Source organism: Artibeus jamaicensis, unplaced genomic scaffold, assembly GCF_021234435.1.
Source record: "Artibeus jamaicensis isolate MK-2021 breed Jamaican fruit bat unplaced genomic scaffold, CSHL_Jam_final scaffold_1283, whole genome shotgun sequence".
Lineage (NCBI taxonomy): Eukaryota > Metazoa > Chordata > Mammalia > Chiroptera > Phyllostomidae > Artibeus > Artibeus jamaicensis.
The window spans coordinates 20888030-20901898 of NW_026522028.1; the positions used below are offsets into that span (position 1 = coordinate 20888030).

Here is a 13869-nt window from a genome sequence, read left to right on the forward strand (position 1 = left end):
GCACCCCAGTTTACCCAGGACTGAGGGGTTCTTGGGATGCAAGACTTCCAGTGCTGAGATTGAAAAAGCCCCCTGCCAGCCCAAACGAGTTGTTCACCTGATGGGGAGGTAACCATCTGTGTTTCATTGGAACCACAATGAAACACAGTGGGATTCTAGTTAGTAGAATCCCACTAAGTTGACGATAGATAACATAGCCTATTAAAAGTGCACTCACCTACCTTTTCCTTTCACAGATACTCAGACTCAGAGTGCTGTGAACATCTGCCCAAGACCACACAGCTTGGCAGTAGCATACCAGGGACCAGCCTCTAGATCGCTACACTCCCAGTTTAGGGCACTTTCCACCACAATGCATGGTTTGCTTTCCCATTTTTATTGCTTTTAAAATGTGAAATTGTTTTTGCTGTTTTTTCTTTTGATCACAGGACTCAGCCTTTAGGATAGTGAGAACTGCTCTTATCCTTATACACGGCACCACTTTGGGTTCCATTTATATTGGGATGGTCACGTAAATCAGGTTGGTGTGAAGGGCTTCAATTGATCACCATCTCTATTACTGCACGGCATTCATTCTTATTGTCTCTACAGCCCATTGGAAGTATTTTCAACATGCATCTGTTTGTCACCACCTAATGCTACCCTTGATGGAGATGGTCAGGACAATGAGTCTCTCTGGGTGAGGGGATTGTGTTTGTGCCCTTTCAAGAGCACGAAACAGAGTTTAGAGACTACGGTGAAGCCAACCAATCCGGAAGGTGGTCTTGGGAAGTGGGGGCAGGGAAAAGATGGAGGGATGTGTTTCTAGGGTACAGCAGGTCAAGCAATAAAGTGAAGCTCTGTACAGAAAAGGACTGACTCAACATGTTGACTTCTGTAGGCAACGCACATGAAGGATATGCTAGTATGTTTCAGCCCCTCACTTCCATTTTCATTGGCTATCCTCGCTCAAACGTACTATACACCAAACACCTTGTGCTGATCCTGCTTGAGCCCTTGCTGGAATACAGCCATCTGGTTCTGAAAAATTCTGCCATGAAGTACCAATAAGCCATCCCTTCACAAGGCCCATTCAGATCGCCCTAGCCTTACTCATCCTCTGAACCTCTATTTCATCTTTTCCTGACATGTAGCCTGTCCATCCTGTAGCTCAGCTGGATTTGGTAAGATCTGCCACATGAAATGAAGCACCCCCAGAGGTGTGACAGCATCGTTAGGCGGAACTGAAGTGTTTCCACCACTGCTTCGTTTCTCCCCTCCCTTCGAGTCCATTCCATCACATTCTCTCAAACAGATCATCTCCGATGGAGCTTAGTTCTTTATATTTCACTGGGACTTAAAGACAAATGGTTGCCACTCTGGGTTACCCACACTTTAAACCAGAGCATTACTGGAAGAGCATGAGTATTATATAAATTTATCTTGTCCCTACGAGAGTAACTTAAAGCTGTCACTGAATGGAAGTTGTTTTGTGGGAACAGGAAATGCTTCTTGGCACTTCTGAAATCAAAGCACATGAGAAACTTCTACGGAGTGTACTTTTAGGTTTGGTCTGCCCCAATCTATGGCTACCAAACGTTACTACTTTGCTGTGTAAACACTTGGTGATTTCCAGTTTTACAGGAAACATCTAGAATTATCAATTTGGATACCTTATGTAGCACCACTATTACACTTTGGGACAAGGACACTGCTAATCAGTCCTCCAGAAATACCTTCAAAATGGAGAAGAGAGCCCTGACCAGGGTGGCTCAGGTGGTCAGAGTGTCGTCCTATACACTGAAAGGTTGTGGGTTCAATTCCCAGTCAGGGCACATACGCAGATTGTGGGTTTGGTCCCCAGTCAGGACGTGTGCAAGAAGCCAATCAATAAATGTCCCTCTCTTTCTGCCTCTCTCTGTAAAAGCAATGAAAAAATGTCCTCAGGTGAGGATAAAAAAAGAAGAGAGCTGACTTCAAAAAACTGGCTTTTCTGTAATTTTATATGGCGGGCTATAGCCGGGAAGTGGCATTTTCAGGTAGCCTACAAAACATCACTCAGGCGAAATGCACAGCTCCACAATGATGACGCGCACTATGAAAGTAGCAGGACTTTATTGAAATGTTTTAGTACAGTGTTGAAAGATCTGAAAATGTTATAGTAAACCAATAATACAAGCACTGCAAATGACATATTCCCGAATCTAGTTGACATCTAACAAAACACAGTTACCCTATGAATATCTGTAAGTTGATTAATGTAACTTGGAGGGCTGAGTGATTTTGGTTATGTTCCCTTTTCTCTGGCTCCCCTTTTCAGCTAGATACCCAGCAAGTCAGCTTCCATCCAGCAGAGCTGACAGGACCAATGTGTCTGGTGGTTCCATGGACATGTTTTCACCCCAGGATCAGGAAAAGTCTGAGTTCTGGGAGTTGTGGAAGGAAGCTGCTCGTAGGCTACCTTCCTCATCCTCGCTGAACAGAAACCAAATAGCTCAGGCCCACATTGCCACTGTATATGGCTGAGTCCAGTCTAATTAGTTAGTTAATGTATTAGAAGTACTTTCAAAAACACACTGGGTACTAAATAATGTAAGAAACAATCAGGTCTTAATTTAGGATATTACAATAGATTTTGTATCATTTCCCCCCCTTTGGGTCTTATTGTAAAATTAACTCCCTATTTTACTACCAATTTTAAATGTTAGATGAAATGATTGCCTTGAAAGCAACTGGGTTTAGTCATATCATGTCAACAGGCCCACACTCGTATGCCACACTGTCTACTTCTGCAAATCCATAACTACATTTTCATTTCTCTAGGCATAGAAATTCTAAGAAATACAGCTATCACGCGTTTATCAAAAAATTAAAATTACCTAGCATCTAAATAAACTCTTTACTCTATCTCAAGTCAACTCTTTCTAGACATTGTCACTCTGTATCGCATAGCTGGCTGTACCAGGCTATACCATTTTATGTCAAAAACTGTACCTCAAAATGCTCGTGTCTGTGGTGACAAAAATGACACTTTTTAACTTCGATTCCACCTCTGCTGCACTGAAGTTGGAAACCCTAATGACCTATTGGTGGAGGTTTCTAATAAATTTGTTAATGAGTTCAGTAGTTTTCCTTTTCCACCTGCAGATTTTAAAGAATTTATTCTCTCCAAGTTTTAAGATTCAGCAGGAGGGAGAGACTGTTGCTTATTATTTTGTGCAGGTGAATTATCTTCTTCAGGTGACAAAGTATTCAGCTGGGTGCACACCAATGTGCATGTAGTAAAACTCACAAGGAGGAAGGGCATCAGGGAGGCACCTGACATAGGGGCCACCTCAGGGAGGAAGCAATCTTCCCCCCACAATCACTCTCGGGCCCCTATTTGAATTTTTTTAATGGGGGAAACTAATGTTTACTTATCTGTACTTTTCTTGGAGACCTACGTGAAAAATTTTTCACGTAGTGGCTTTGGTTCCAATAATCAGTTGCTTAGTCTTGCTACTTCTCATTACAAAAAGCTGATGAACATGAAAAATCAAAACTAACGATGCTTAAATATGCATTTAGTGTAAATCCCAAAAGTCCACCCTTCTATTTCCGTGAAAAGCCAAATGATGATCAGTCAATCTGAGGGGACTTAGGAGCTTTTGTTTGGGTGGAAATCAAAAGCATGAAATTATTGGAAAAAGGCTAAGTCAAAGTGAGAGCTGAGAACGTGACCTCAACAAGATGACAGGACAAATGGCGCCCAAAGAACTGTCCATCTGGGACGGACAAAGGCGAACAGGAGTGGGACAGTGTAGAGACTTTCTCAAAACAGGCTCCAACACAAATCTATCACTGAACTCATTGTGGGATTTGAGAACACGACATTTCACGCAGGTGACTGCCGTAACACGTGTTCCATAAGTGGTAATAAAAACAATTTGGAGCTAAATGGCCTCTGATAGGTATAATATTTACTCAAAAATGTATCAGTGGCCATCTTCAAGTATAAAAACTTTGGTCCAAATCAAACACAATAACTAAAATGGTTTATTTGAAACCTGGCTACTAAAAAAAAAAATCATGGTATGATATATTTTCTAAGGTTTTCTTAGAAGGGCTCATTCTATACAGGGTTTTACTCAAATGTCCACAGGCATTATCATTTTATATGTACATAGAAGTCTTTATCCTAAAGTCACCTTGGGCAACCCTGAAATATATAAGTTATGAACCTCCACAATGCAATTACATACGTGGAAGTTGTGGCCTCAAAACAGACAGGACAAAGGGAAAAGTCACCTATCAGAGCAAGTCAAGATGACAAAAATGCTTTTGATTTATGACAGTTAGCAGATCAAATAACCACTGCCCTCGCCCCAAACTGGAAGTAAATGGTCTTTGAACTATAGAAGGGGGACACAACGGGTTTTGGTGGATACAAAGATCTGGCTTTTGTGTTCTAACTGCTGAGCCCTGAAGCTAACAAATCAGATGAAAACAAACTCGTCAGAAATCAGCAGGCTTGCTCCATGCCCCCATCCTGGATTTACAGTGGGACATGGCTGAACAGGTAAGACACAGATTCACCGTTGTGGGTCCGGCGGATCGCCTCGGCCAAGATCATCGAGATGTCAATGACCTAAGTGACAAACAGAAAAAGGGCGAGGGAAGTGAGGCATCTTAGTCGCACGTAATTAAAAACATAAAAGCCAGAAAACCTACAATTTCTCTACCTGCAAGATATGCTATTATCAAGCCCTGTACCCATTTTCTTTCGGGAGGAGAGACAGCTTTGGGTCAATCTTCAAATTATAGCCTGTGAAACCAAACCCCTAAGACACAGGTGGCAAACACAAGGCTCGCAGGCCGAATCCGACCCTCCACCTTGTTTTATCTGACACAATACCTAGTTTCCACCCAGCGGCAGTGCCGAGCTCTCACTTAACTGTTAAGGAGCAGTTACATGTATGCAGTCCTACAGTTACGTTCGGTCCTTTGAAGGTAACTGCGAGGCGGATGTGACCCCTGGTGAAAATGAGTTTGACATCCCTGCCCTATGGGATCCTGGGAGGCAGATTTTCAGTGCAGATACTCAAAGGCTTTCCAGAGCTGCTGTTAACCAGAGATATCCTTTTCTTGGGCGTTTGTTGTTTTGAAATTAATTTTATTCAATTACGTGGAAGGTTTCTCTTTCTCTTGGTTTCAGAAAAATGTAGTGACTATATCATTTAAAAGAGCAACTATGATCATTCTAACTCAGGGTTCAGCAAACTACTGTTTCTGTAAAGGGCTTGAGAACTAATATTTTCTGCTTTGTAGGCCACGCCCAACTCAGTTGTCGTCATTGTGTGAGAACAGCCATAGACGATATATAAATTAATGGGCGCGGCTGTGTTCCAATAAAACTTTATTTACAAAAGCACATGATGGGCTGGACTGGGGCTGGACTGGGCCAGTGGGCCATAGCTCGCGGACTTTCACCTGCAGCCGATCAGGTGGACCTGTTGGGTTGTATGTTAACTCTGTTGAGCTTCAACCCAGCCTGTCTCTTCCTCTTTTTCTATCCACAATAAGTGATTTTACTCACTATTTCTAACTTTGACCTCTGCTGACCAGAGCCTTTCTCAGAGCTCGAACATGAGTTAGATCCCCCCCCCCCCACATGAGAAGCTGAACCCTCTACTGACATCTGCCTTAGTCAGCAGTCACACACAGATGCTACTTTTCGGGATCCAAGGTAGGTGCCTCGCTTGGCTCTGTCTGCAGTGTGGACAGTACCTGGATCTTGGGGCAATGAATCATTTTGTCCTCCTGCGGAATGGTGTTTGTGACAACAACAGCCTCAAAGGAGGCACTGTTGATTCTGGAAATAGCTGGTCCAGAGAAGATCCCATGGGTAAGGATGGCATAAACTTTGGTAGCTCCGGCCAAGACCAACCTATAAAACAGAAGACAAAAAAGTCTCCCCTAAGTGTGAATTTAAAAGCAAAGTGTTCCATAAAGGAAACCACGAAACCAATTTCATTCACGTTCAGTAGCCAAAAACAGGCTCTTAAAAGGTATGTGTTGGCAACATGCTTTGTTATGCCATTAAATCCAGGACTACTGACCTTGGCCTTGGGCCCAGAGGATCCTTTGTTGTGCTGCACCCCTGGATTGCACTGTAGCGATGCCTCCCTCCCCTGGGCTGTGACAACCAAAAATGTCTCCAGACATTGTTCAAATGTCCCCCAGGGAACAAAACTGCCCTTGGTTGAGAGCCATTGGTTTAAACTAAAATAGCCTGAATACCATCCTTTTGACGTATCAATATAAAATATCATTGAGAGATTTTATGTTCTTCGCTTTGTACTATCTTTGAAGGCTGCAGCGAGGGCCGAACAGAAGACAATGAGAGCCTGAGGAAGCCTGCAAGGGGTCTCTTTCCTTCTGTGCTCAGGTACAGGGGGCATGCCTCCTCGGACCCTTCATAAAACCCACCTTGAAAGTGGAAAGCAGGCCTTAAAGCACCATGGTTTCCTTCCTACTAAGGAAAATAAATGCGCCTAGAACCTCCCCTGGTTTGAAATGTCACTGCTAAGCAGACAGCAATGATTAGGAAAAACAGGCCTCATTTTTCAAAGCTGACACTTTCCCCTTCTTAATGAGATATCCTAACACTTTCCCAAATTGTCCCTCGTACTTGTCTGCAGCGTGGCAGATTGTGCCACAAGTGTCGGCCATGTCATCCACGAGGATAGCCACACGGTCCTTCACGTCGCCCACCAGGACCATGCCGTCCACCTCGTTCGCCTTCTTCCTCTCTTTGTGAATCAGCGCAAAGTCCACGTTCAACCTGTCCGCAATGGACGTGACCCTGTGCAGAGGAAAAGGATACATTAAGAACAGTCAGTAAAACAATTTCGTTCTTTCAAGTTGTCCATTAGGAATGTAGTCACCAGCCACACTCTAGACAATGAAAGAATCAGGTCTCCCTGGTGAGGCCAGTGACGTGGCTCTGCATTTGTGGCAGCTAGGGATAAATGACAGGGTACCCTGCCCACTGGCTAACACTACTGGATAATAACTGATATTCAATTTGGTAGTGCTGCGTGGTGGTTTTTGAAATCCCAGGCATGAATTTAAGCAAGTTACTTGGAAACTGCCATGGGCGGTGCAGTTAGGGGCGTGGCTGTAGGGCACAAAGTCCTGGTGAAATGCAGCCACGGAACAGGCAGGCTTACAGCAACAGGCGCCAGTACACTTGAGGCCTCAGGAGACTAAATCATGAGTCTGGCTCCTGCACCTGTCAACTGTGAACGCTCAAAAGTCATCAGCTCAGAAAGCACTGAGCTGGCCCCAGAAAGAGGAGATGACAGGCCAAGCCTGTCTGTGAGCCCAGGACATTTTTCCGATGAAACGTGACCACAAAATGATGCCATAGATACAATGTGACCTGAAATGAGATTTCAGTTCTTATAACAATCAATCGCTATGCAATTCTGCTGAAGAAGTAATACTGAGGGCCCAATACACACACCGTTGCATGCTGCAGTTTTGTAGGCAGTGAACAGAGAGTGTGACCTCCGTGCCTTTTTAGGGCCCTGCTCCTGTTCACTGCATCATCCTCAGATGGCAACTGGGAATGGCGCTCCTGGGCGCTCCAACCACAGAGAGAGCCGGCAAGTCTCTGCACCCCAGGTCTCCCTCACCTGCTTCTGAGAAGGTTCAGTAACCGTATTTTTTAATTGTGGTAACATAGATATAAAATAGGATTTATCATTTCAACCAGTTTAAAGCATACAATTCAGTGGCATTCAGCGCACATGCATTGTATTGTACAAGTACCACCTCTAATTTCCAGAACATTTTCATCACGCCAAAGGAAACCCTGTGCCATTTTAGCAGTCACTCCCCACTCCCCCCAGGCTGCCATGGCCATGAGGCTACTTCATCTCTATGGATTTACCTATTCTGAACTTTTCATATGAATGGAATCATACAATGTGTGGTCTTTTGTAGCTGGCTTCTTTCTCTTAGCATGTTCACTAGCTTTTTTAAAAAGATTTCTTTTTAGAGAGAAAGGAAGGGAGGGAGAAAGACAGAGAAACATCAATGTGAGAGAGAAAAATCAATCGGTTGCCCCTCATATGTGCCCCAACTGGGGCCTGGCCTGCAACCCAGGCATGTGGCCTTACCGGGAATCAAACAGGAAACATTTTGGTCTACAGGGTGACACCCAAGCCACTCTGCCACACCGGTCAGAACTGATGTTTACTCAGTTTGTCCACATTGTAGCACAGATCACTATTTTATTCCTTGGTATGGATCATTAATTTGCATCATAAGGATATACAATAGCCCATTCTGCCTATCCAGTCATGTGCCGATGGGCACCTGGGTTGTTTCAACGTTTTGACTATTGTGAATTCTGCTGCTATAAACATCAGCACAGGAGTATGTTTGAGTCCCTGCTTTCAAGTCCTTTAGGTACATACATGTGGGCAGAATTACTGGGTCATATGGTAGCACTGTGTATATAACTTATTTGGCCAGTATTTTACTAGCTTCTAACTTGATCAAAGACCACAGCCATCTTTTTCAGATCTTAATGTTTTCATTGAAATTAGCAGGAACATCTATTACTCCAGCAAGGGCCAGAAATGAGAATGAGATGAGGCCACCTTTACTCCACGTAGGAAAATCTCCATTTCCGAATATTTTCGAGTGGCACTGTGGCACCGTAGGCCCCTGGGCACCCTTTCTGATGGAAACAGCTCCAGTGCTGTTCCATCAGAGGGAACTATCTTTAAGAATGCATCGCTGAGCTGGAACAGTAGTCAGAATCTTCAGAAGCAGAGGATGTAAAAGTAGGTTATCCTAAGAAGCAGGCACACAGCTAAGGTCTTGCCCTGAGGGTTTCTAAGGAGCCTTCAATGATCTCAGGCCTAACAGGCGACCCCGTGTAACGCAGGGATGCTGGAGGTTATCCCTTCAGCATATAAGTAAAAATTAACCTGCTGACCAGGTGGGGACGGGAAGGACGTGTGGCTATCTCGAACTCCATGCTAAGTGGAGGGCATTAGTTCTTCTCCCGAGAGTTGCAAACTGCACGTAGGCTGTCCTGAGTGTTATTCGTCCAAATTTGCATGTTGTGTATGCTAAAACCCACAAGTGGAGAATTGAACTCAAAATGATCCTTTGGGGTAATAGTCCAAGGTAAGGAAAAATGATAACAGATACTTTGGGATATGGTGGCTGGGGGGAGAGGTAAGCCAAGACATTAGCCAATATGTAGACAAATCTAAATAAATGTTTATTATCTAAAACTGCAATAATAATAATGTCTAATTTGTGGAAAAGAAAAAAAACTACACCAGACAATAGCTTTAAAGTACAAAAGACGGTGGTCATGAATGAAAATGTCAATAATCTCAAAAGAGAAAAGGACCAGGCTCTGGCTGGGTAGCTCCACTAGTTAGTGCATTGTCTGGATACAGCAAGGCTTCAGGCTTGCTCCCCAGTCAGAGAACACAGAAGAATCAGCCAATGAGTGCATAACTAAGTGGAAAAACAAGCTGATGTCTCATTCTCTCCCATCAATCAACAAAATAAGGACCAAACTTTCCACTTAAAGACAAAGGCTGTTAGATCAGCTAAGATAAGACACCAATTTCAGATCTCCAAAGTCCCTGAAGCAAAGGGAAGCATTACTGTGATAAGGTCCATATTCTTCCTGCTATCAAAAATGCATCCTTCCCCTGACTGGTGTCGCTCAGTGGATTGAGCGCAGGCTGTGAACCAAAGGGTTGCAGATCAATTCCCAGTCAGGGTACACACCTGGGTTGTGGGCCAGGTCCCCAGTGGGGGCCATGTGAGAGGCAACCACACATTGATGTTTTTCTCCCTCTCTTTCTCCTTCCCTTCCCCTCTCTCTAAAAAAAATTTTTTTTAAAGAAATAAAACAAAAGTAGTCTAAAAAAATGCATCCTTCCGTCTCAAACCAAAACCGCATTACTCTAGCTCACACCCTTCATTTCTAAATCTATTTACCACTGGTTTCCTAACATAATTGGGCAAACAAATTAATTACAGTGCTGACAAAAACTGTCCCTCACAATCACCTTACAACATTTACTACTCTCTATATGACAATTTCATAAAAGATAAGCCATATAAACTCTAATTCAGAAAGGCGAGTTTCTCAGGAAACAAGACAGACTTTCCCAAGAAGAGACTCATGAACATCTTATATGCAATGCATGTGTCTACATTAGAGCGTTGGTTTATTTGTAAGGACCAGGAAGAGCTCAGTGTGGCAGGGCCCTGGCCCACGGCCTACCACCGTTGTGGCCTAAGTTCTAAGCCTGTGGAGCTGTGAAATCCAAGTACAACCTGCATTCACACCTCTGCCAGGTGATCCCACTCTCCTGCCCCTTGGGCAAGAAGATGAGGGGACACTCAGAAGCAGGGTGAGGAACAAGCTGAGCTATGTGGCTTTGGGGGAACAGGGGTGAGCATAGAACATGAGTGGAGAGGCCCAGCCACTTAATAGTATTCCTAAACAGCCTACAACTCTGTTTGCAGGTGGACAACTGAGACGTAATACGTAACCCTAACAAATAGTGTTGAGACAATACATCACACACAAATCTTAAGCAGGAAAAGCTAGAAGAAAAAGCACAGTTTACTTTCCATTTCTTCTGGACACATGTTTACACTCTTTCTAAACCAGAAACAATAAAAATTAAACCTGAATTACTTAGCTTCGCCAACTTCCTGTACCAGTTTTAGTTAATATTGATGATCTCAACCATGGCAGGTGTGTTTCCTTTAAGGTTTATTTGCTCTTAGCTGTCAGCCCAATCAAGCTTTAAAAACTACCCGAGGGACCTCTTGTGGCGACATTAAATACATATACATACACACACACACACACACACACACACACACAAAGAAAAGAAAAGAAATGAAAACTGGGTGGGGGGAAGCTATCTGAACCCCGTCCCAACACAAAAACCAAGGTGTGACCTCTTGCCTGTGGGCACTCTTCAGAATGCAAAGGAAAAGGCCTCAGGCCAACAGATTAGGCAAAAGGTAAGAACAGACTTTCATGGAAAATAAACATTCCTGGAAGGGTGCTGGACCTTACCCTCAGCAACCCAGCATCCAAAGGGTTTCATTAATAGAGAGGCCTTGAACATGTCTCTGAAAAAAGTGACACCTTCTCAAGAAGAGCCTCAGGCAGGTCCTTTAGGAGGTGTTCCAGAAGAAGGCACCATCACCATAGGAGATGAAGACGCTCCAGTGGGACAAGATGGGCAGGCAGAAGACAGTGATATTGGTGACCCTCACCCTGTGCAGGCCTAGGCTAATGTGTGTGTTGTGTCTTAGTCTTTAACAAGAGAATTTAAAAAGTAAAAGATAAGCCCTGGCGGGTGTAGCTCAGTGGATTGAGTACAGGCCTGCGAACCAGAGTATCGCGGTTTGATTCCCAGTCAGGGCACATGCCTGGGTTGCAGGTCAGTTCCCAGCAGGGGACACACAAGAGGCAACCATACATTGATATTTCTCTCCCTCTCTCCTTCCCTTCCCCTCTAAAGATGGATGAATAAAATCTTACAAAAAAAAGTAAAAGATAAACTTAAAAATAGTAAAATCTACCCTGGAAAGTGTGGCTCAGTGGACTGAGTGCCAGCCTGTGAACCAAGGGTCGCTGGTTCAATTCCCAGTCAGGGCACATGCCTGGGTTGCAGGCCAGGTCCCCAGTAGGGAGGCACTCGAGAGGCAACCACACATTGATGTTTCTCTCCCTCTCTTTCCCTCTGTCTAAAAATAAATAAAATCTTTAAAAAAAATAAAATAAAATATACAAATAGCAAAATCCCTATGGAATAAGGATATAAAGAAAATAGTTTTGTATACTTGTATGTTTGTTTTATGCTAAGTGTCATTATAAGAGTCAGGAAGCTAAAAAGAATTTTAAAGTTTATAAAGTAAAAAGCATCATGGTACACTATGTTTAATTTATTATTGAAGACATTTTAAAAATAAGCGGACAGTGGACTTACAGTAGCGTACGCGGGTGTCCTAAGCCTTCTTGGCACCGACCCTCCCTCACTGCCTCACCAGGAGCAGCTTCCAATCCTGCAGGCTCCACTCATGCTAAGTGCCCTGTGCAAGGTGCACCTTTTTGTGTCTTTCATGCTGTATTTGTCTTGTACCTTTCCGATGTTTAAATACATACATACTTACCACTGTGTTATAATGGCCTACAGCAATCAGTGTAGAAACCAGTTGTGCAGGTTTGTGGCCTAGGAGACAGGCTACACCACACTGCCCGGGTGTGGAGGCTGTACCATGTAGGCTTGTGTAAGTGCACTCTATTGTGTCCACACCATGACACACTGCCTAATGACGCAACTCTCAGAACAGGTTCCCGTCGTTAAGCGACGCGTGACAGTACAAACAGTCTATGAGTGAGGAATGGGAAACTGGTTAAAAGAATCACAACATACAAAACAATGGAATATTACCCAGCTGTAAAGAAACAGTGGAGCAAGTTAAGTTTTAATAAAAACAGTATATACATAAGGAGTACATACAGCATATTACCATCTGTATGAAATACAAGGGAGATAGATGTTTGAATAACGTAATTCTGACATTGGAAAGAATAGAGGTTGCTAAAGAAGGAAATGGGGGGTGCTACCCTATTTGAAGGTTTGCTAAGAGCATTATGTTTTCACATTATATATTAAAAATGTGGTTGGGATTTAAAAAAGCAACAAAAGTTTGTGCAATCTATTTTTTTTTGGCTTATTACCTGCCAAAGCAATTTTTTGTTTTTTGTTGTTTTTTTTTGAAAAGAACAAATATGACTGAACCAAAGGCATGTGATATTGTCTGATTCCATTTATGTCAAATCTCCAGAGAGGCAACTCCAGAGACAGAAAGCTGATGAGTGGCTGCCAGGGGCTGGGAGGGAATGGGGAGTGACTACTAATGGTATGACGTTTCCTCTGGGGGGTAACAGAATGTTCCAGAATTAGATGGATACACAAACTGTGAGTAGTCTGAAAACCACTGAACTGTGCACTTTAACTGGGCAAACTGAGTAGGTGAATTATTTGTCAATGAAGCTCATATTAATCACAAGCTGCATGGCATACTCATGTGCCCCTTGGTCCACATGTTCCCCTCTAACCTCCCATCAGGCCAATGGACTTGCCATATGGGATACAGATTCCACCAAGTGACCTAAGTAAGTTCCCATGTAAACTGCCAGCATTGCCACTAGAAATTACTCCACAATGTTGCTCATGTTCCCGTCTGCTTAAGTAGACAACACTCACAGTGTCTTACACCTGGGGGGCCTGGCTGAGGCACGCTTGTGAGCATCACATTTAGTGCTGGGCTCTGATATGCTACTTCTCCCTACCCTATCGCTGCCCAGCTGGGGTCCTTGCAAATTAACACTCTGCTTCTGTCTTTTATATGTTTGTGAGCTCCTTCAAGTGGCCACTTCCTGCTGCTATTGGAGACCCATCTCCAGCTGAGCCCTGTTTTCCCTCCTCTTTTGTGCTGGGAACCTAAGCACTAGCAACAGCAGCTTAGGTGCACTAAGGCGCCCTTGTAAGAATCAGGCCCCTCACTTTCAGGGCTACTCTGAAGCTTTTAAGTTTCATTCTAGGGCCCTAGCTGGAGCACAGGTGGATGAAGGAGCCAAATGAGGGATGGGTATTTACAAAGACATCCTGAAGCCTGATGATGGTCACTGGTCTCTCACCACAGGCTGAGTTCTTTGCCTTCTTACAGCGCTGTTGGACAGAGAGGTCTCCTTCACCTCTCCCTTCCAGGCATCTACCCAGGTGTTAAAACTCCATTCTACTTTTCTTCCTTCCCAGAGGGCAGGTGCATAGT

The 13869-nt window shown here is 43.8% G+C and overlaps 1 protein-coding gene across 2 annotated transcripts in view; it reads right to left on the reverse strand.

Annotated features, from left to right (window-relative positions):
* Nucleotides 1-2077: 2077 nt before the first annotated feature.
* PRPS2 (phosphoribosyl pyrophosphate synthetase 2) overlaps nucleotides 2078-13869 on the reverse strand; it is a 28162-nt gene continuing 16370 nt past the window's right edge. For both annotated transcript variants that reach the window (XM_037157480.2, XM_053655802.1), the window contains exons 5-7: nucleotides 6650-6823; nucleotides 5746-5905; nucleotides 2078-4606 (exon numbers count right to left, since the gene is read on the reverse strand). In XM_037157480.2, the coding sequence (XP_037013375.1) occupies nucleotides 4514-4606; nucleotides 5746-5905; nucleotides 6650-6823 (427 nt within the window). In that variant the 3' untranslated portion in view covers nucleotides 2078-4513. The remainder of the gene's footprint in view (nucleotides 4607-5745; nucleotides 5906-6649; nucleotides 6824-13869) is intronic.